General features: G+C 52.9%; 1 protein-coding gene across 6 annotated transcripts in view; it reads left to right on the forward strand.

Annotated features, from left to right (window-relative positions):
• Nucleotides 1-356: 356 nt before the first annotated feature.
• Nucleotides 357-5,898, forward strand: part of ncbp3 (nuclear cap binding subunit 3) — a 10,949-nt gene continuing 5,407 nt past the window's right edge. For 2 of the 6 annotated variants that reach the window (XR_006380609.1, XM_044221313.1), the window contains exons 1-9: nucleotides 358-611; nucleotides 1,520-1,585; nucleotides 2,447-2,552; nucleotides 2,668-2,793; nucleotides 3,557-3,682; nucleotides 3,756-3,898; nucleotides 3,991-4,099; nucleotides 4,740-4,839; nucleotides 5,435-5,544. Coding sequence is in view for 5 of the 6 variants with exons in the window: in XM_044221313.1 (XP_044077248.1) it covers nucleotides 426-611; nucleotides 1,520-1,585; nucleotides 2,447-2,552; nucleotides 2,668-2,793; nucleotides 3,557-3,682; nucleotides 3,756-3,898; nucleotides 3,991-4,099; nucleotides 4,740-4,839; nucleotides 5,435-5,544 (1,072 nt within the window). In the remaining variant the exon portion in view is untranslated. Of the gene's footprint in view, nucleotides 612-1,519; nucleotides 1,586-2,446; nucleotides 2,553-2,667; nucleotides 2,794-3,556; nucleotides 3,683-3,755; nucleotides 3,899-3,990; nucleotides 4,100-4,739; nucleotides 4,840-5,434; nucleotides 5,545-5,898 lie in introns of all 6 variants that reach the window. The other 4 variants (XM_044221314.1, XM_044221315.1, XM_044221316.1 and 1 more) reach the window with 4 other exon arrangements.

The raw sequence follows: 5,898 nt of genomic DNA on the forward strand, positions 1-5,898 counted from the left end.
CACATTTAATAAGAAATTCGACACCACCAAAACTAGAGAATAATAATATCCAGAAACAGGTTGGGAAGAAGCTGTCAGAGTCCTCTCAGGACCCAATGAGACGCGTCATAAGACACGGAAGTGACATCAGCACTAAAGCTAAGCTAAGCTAAGCGTCACAGTAGGGAATATACAGTCGCCTAATTAAATACCTGAAGGAAACAGAGTTAATAGAGAAAATTTTATACTTTGTTGTTTTGTTTTTTTCTTTGTCTGCCGATCTACCGCTCCACACTCCAGCCCGGCAGGCGGCGGTAAAGCTGCCAATCAAATCAGAAGAAGAAGAAGAAGAAGCAGCCGTAGAAGAAGAAGTGGGAGGACAGAGAACCATTTCCGGGTTACGTAAACCGCCGCAGCAGCAGCAGCCGTTGTTCGCAGCTAGCGCCATGGCGGCAGTGCGTAGCTTACGGGTGTCGGTGAAATCAGACAGCGGCTCAGACCGCTCGGAATCGGACTCTGACTCCGAGTCGGACAGAGATGCCCGCGAAGCCGAACCGATGGAGGTGGAGGTGGAGGTGGAGGTGGAGCTGGAGGACATAGCCGTTAACCGTTCCCTGAAGGAGCTGCTGCCGGTAAGTGTCCTAACGAGGCCCTGTCAGACCGGGGACTGGCGTCTGTTTCGGCCGGCTGAACAGCGGGAAGTGTCGGCGTGTGGTAACTTCGACTCCCGGCTCTCTCTCCGGGAACTAGCTAGCTGTTAACGGCCGTTGCGGGTTAACGGTTAGCAACGGTTAACGGCTATCAACACGGACTAGTTTTAAACTGTGATTTCTTTGTTTAGCAGACGGCGTTCGCTTGTTTGTTTTTTTTCAGTCACTTGTTGCTGGCAGCCTCCTCGCGTTAACGTCACCGTGTTCGTGTTGAGTGATCGCAGCACCAGACTCCATTAAGGAAACTGGAAGTTAAATGTTTTTTACGGGCAAAAGACCGCAGGTGGCTGAAGATCATTGAAAACGTTTGGCGATTCTTAAACACGCACAGTCGGTGATCGATTCGTCCTAGTCCTAATCGCCAACTTTACAGACATTTTGAACTTTTTAGAGGTAATATCAGCTGTAGAAGTAAAGGTTTTATTGCTTGTCTCCATCACCCGCTGCTTGACGGGATCCGTGTAGTTGACGGTTGTTTGAGTAGGAGTTTGACGCCGTGGGGGGAGAAATCCGTTAAAGTCAGCTTCAGGGTCTCTGCTGCTGTGGAGGTTTTATCTCAAACACACCTAAGAATACATTTGGTAGAGGCCTTTTAATTGTTTACATTTGCTTTCATTTTGACAGCTTTGACCCCCAAGCCAACATCCACTTGTGAACTTAAACACTTGCTGACATATCTGTGTTGCCAGCCTTTTCCCTTTTCAAACTGGTGTGGGTCGCTGGTCGCTGTGGTCAGACGGCCAACGATGAGTGAGGGTGGAAATGTTCCCCAAACAGAAATGAAGTCCTGACAAACGTCACTGATGTCTGTGCTGTTGACTGTCTTGCAGGATACGAGCCGGCGGTACGAGAACAAGGCCGGAGCGTTCATCACCGGGATCGATGTCACCTCAAAGGTGCGACACAAACACAGGCCTCCACCCATTTCACCCGAATTCACTCGCCCCACTGCAGCGGTGCGGGGGCCGGCAGCTGGCGGCGGTGCGGCAGAGTCAAGTAGATTTCCATCGCCCTGCTGTGATGAAACTAAGGTGTCGCGCGAGCTAATGCGTTACAGGGAGTAGAGTGCGGCTAACGGAGGCCTGGCTCATCTGAAACCTGTTGTTCTGTCGGTTCGCTGTGACGTCGGTCTGTTTTCACATTCAGCTTCTGAAGGAGGAAGTTTCCCTGAGCTCACCTTAAATCTCACTGTAGCACCTGGACGCACCTGCAGGGCTTCTGACATCACAACTCGTTTAGAGCCAATCAGGGTCCAGCTGTTAAACCTTTTAAATGAACGATATTTACATCAGAGATCCAGGATGTTGACTGAGGGAGGAGGAGGAGGAGGAGGAGGAGGTGTACTTTTAAGACTCTTTAACGAGGTAACTGAACTGTTTTGTAGAAAAATCCCATCAGACATAATTGGTCAGTATATTCGTATCGTCAGCTGTCTAATAACGTGTCTGCAGGCGTGTGAAACTAGTGATTAGAGCAGGGGAGACACGTAAACACAGTGTTAGAGTGCTACTGCGACAGCAGAGACACGTCCTGCTGTCCATAACTGAAATGGACACAAAGTAACGTCTAAATAAGTCAGACTGGACATTCGGACGCTCTCGCTGCACCTCCAGTCCTCCAGGCCGCCGCTCCAGCTCCGGACCCCCCTCGCCGTGCAGTGGCCAGCTGTGAGTTGCAGCTCTGAATGTACAGGAAGCGATGTGTTGAAAGTCTGCGTGTGTGTGTGTGTGTGTGTGTGTGTGTGTGTGTTTTATCAGGAGGCGATCGAGAGAAAAGAGAAGCGAGCGAGGCGTTTCCATTTCTGCGTGGAGGAGAGCGTCGGCCAGAGGAACGTCTTCCTGGATAAAGACGTCATGAAGAAAGGTAGGAGGAGCTGCGGCGCCCACCGGACCTGCACCCGGCCGCAGAGCGTTTACACTCGCACCCGGTTTGTGGATCTGTTCAACCTGTTGTCTTCTTCTTCTTCTGTGGTGCTCAGCCATCCCCAGACTGCGCCTGGAGGCGATCCACGTGGCCGGCGTGGACGACATGAGCACGCAGGACGTCTTCGGATATTTTAAGGAGTATCCTCCAGCGCACATCGAGTGGATCGACGACACGTCCTGTGAGTATCTCACACACACACACACACACACACACACACACACACACACACAGACTTTCCTCTGGTTCTGAATGTGGACTGGTTCTGTCCCAGTAACAGAAGGGTCCGTCTCTGGTTTCCTCAGCTAGATTTCTCCTTAAGAAAGACGTAGCTGTGTAGAAGTGTCCGTCTCCGTGTGAGCACGTGCGGGACGAAGACTTCAGACAGGAAGTCAGAACGCAGAGTCCGACCCGACGCTCAGCTGTGCGCTGAACGTGACGCAGCTCCTGGATTTGTTATTGATGCGAACGAAGGTTTAAGTGGAGCATGTGAGTCCTGAACCTGAAGCGAGGTCAGCTGACGGTTTATGAGAGAAGACGTCTCGCTCTGCCGGAGCTGCAGGGACGCTCTGTGGTACGCCGCCGTCACAGACCAGCTCCGATTGGTCGACCGGCTTCTGAATGAACGTTAATTACTGAGGCCGCCACGTCAGCGACTAAACAGTTCGTTAGCGTCCGAAAGCACTCCCTCTCAGTTTTCAGCGTTTCGACGGGCGGCGTCGGTAACGGCGAGCCTCCTCCGCTCGCGGCCCGGCTGAAAGGAGTTGGGTTGTGTTTGGGCGACTTTCTAAACCGTCGTGCTGACGAAGGAGGCCGACTCACACAGGGAGGGAGCGCGAAGGAGGCGGGGGAGTATCGCTATGGCAGAAACATCTAGATGTTATTTTAGGGCCGTGTGGCGCCCCCCCTCCTGTGTGTCTGAACACCAGCTGATTGTTTCCTAGGTAACGTGGTTTGGCTGGATGACAACACATCTGTCCGAGCCCTCGTCAACAGCAGCCGGATGCCGGACCCGGAGGCCGTTGCCACGGAGACGGAGAGCGCCGAGCAGTCGGGCGAACAGAGCAAAGGTCAGTCTGCGGGTTCTTAAAGGGGGGGGGAACCTGAATTTGTGGGACGCTGAAGTGTGTTGTGCACTTCCAGCTCGCCGGGGTCAAGGGTCAGATGAGGAAGAGGAAGAGGGCGAGGTGGACGAGGAGGAGGCGGTGAAGAAGAGCGGCGAGGAGATCGAGGTGAAAGACAGCGACGGAGAGACGGAGCAGAAAAGGAAGGAGGCGGCCGGTCAGGTAGAGCGGAGTTTACTCAAACTGATCGGGTTTATTGATCAGTCCCGATAACCGATCGATGCCGTGAACAGGTGTGTGTCCGTGTGTCTCAGATGGACGACCTGTCGGCGGCCGAGAGACAGTCTCTGCTGAGGAACGACCTGCGGCCGGCCGTCAAACCCTTCAAAGGGAACAAACTGTTCCTGCGCTTCGCCACGCTGGGTAACACACACACACACACACACACACACACACACACACTTACATACACACACACACACACTTACATACACACACACACACACACACACACACACACTTACACACACACACACACACACACACACACACACACACACACACACACACACACACACACACACACACACACACACACACACACACACACACACACACACACACACACACACACACACACACACACACTTACACACATACACACACACACACACACTTACATACATACACACACACACACACACACACATACACACACACACACTTACATACACACACACACACACACACTTGCATACACACACACACACACACACACACACACACACACACACACACACACACACACACACACACACACACACACACACACACACAGTCAGATAACACACACACACACACAGTCAGATAACACACACACTCTCTCAGGGCTGCAGGCTTCAGTTGAAGCTCAGACTCGGCGTGGGGTTCAGGTGATCACGTGACTTTGACTCGGGGTCAGCCCTGAACCTTAAAGCACAGCTGAGCCGATGACGCGACAGATGAATAAAGTTTGGATTCAGAACAGTAAAAGATGGCGTGCTGTGCTTGTTTTGGTCTCCAGAGGATAAGAAGGAGCTGGGCGCCGCTCGCCGCAGCAGGTACTACATGAAGTACGGAAACCCAAACTACGGCGGCATGAAGGGGATCCTCAGCAACTCCTGGTGAGGCTCCAGCGCTGATCGCTTTCTTTAAACGACTCCATGTTTTACTTTGCTTCCATCCAGCAGACACGCACACCAGGGCTCACAACGTTAACCGGCGACCTGCTGTAGCTGGCCGGCCGACAGGGCTAGTGCTAGCCAATAGCACGACAGCTCCTGGAGCTTCTCCCTGTTCACGTCCTCTGGTGTTTCTGGTGTCAGAAGCTACTGAAGAGGGGAAATTAAGCTCAACGAGCTAGCAAACATGCTAACGATCAGTTAGCAAACCGCTGCTGTTTGTTTAATACTCAGAATAGCTAACAGACAGAAGCAGAGTAGAAACTGGACGGTGCAGCGCCGCTAATAAGCTACGATAGCTTCTTCCATTTTGGACTCAGAGGTCAACAATGTCAACAGCTCGCTGTTGGTCAGCGTCGCAGGTCAAAGTTGAACTGTTGGAGGATATGTAGCCTCATGGAGACATCGTGAGTCCTGGTGTGTCCGGGTCCGGAGCTGCGTGCGTGTCGCTGGTGAAGTCTGATTGTTGGATGTTTTGTCGGTGCTTTATCTGCTGCCTGATTTCTGAAACTCACCCATGTGTCCTCTGTGTCCTCAGGAAGAGGAGGTATCACAACCGGCGGATCCAGCGAGACGTCATCAAGAGCAAGAAGCCTCTGATCGGAGACAGCATGGGACACACGCCGCCGTACACGCACCGACACTCCGGTAAAAACTGGGCGGGGCCTCGGGGCGTCGCCGCACGCGCTCCGATCGCGAGCTGAGACGGAAAGCGTCTCTATCACGACAAAAACGGAAGAAGTCCGAGCCGCAGAGGCAGACTGCTGAACGCCGACTGATTTAACTTCAGGCCAACGAGACAAATCCGACGAGGAAAGTAACCGAATTACATAACGGAGACAAGCGAGAGCCGCATAATAGCAGAGGGCGGGGCGGCAGCGTCGTTCGCTCTCCGACAGGCGAAGCGTTGCTTTGCGGCAGGTTTCCTCCGATCAGCAGGGGGCGGTGTGCAGCAACGCGCCGACAAAGGCACAGAAGAAGAAGAAGAAGAAGACTGCGGGC

This window comes from Siniperca chuatsi, linkage group LG14 (genome assembly GCF_020085105.1).
Source record: "Siniperca chuatsi isolate FFG_IHB_CAS linkage group LG14, ASM2008510v1, whole genome shotgun sequence".
NCBI classification, from domain to species: Eukaryota; Metazoa; Chordata; class Actinopteri; order Centrarchiformes; family Sinipercidae; genus Siniperca; species Siniperca chuatsi.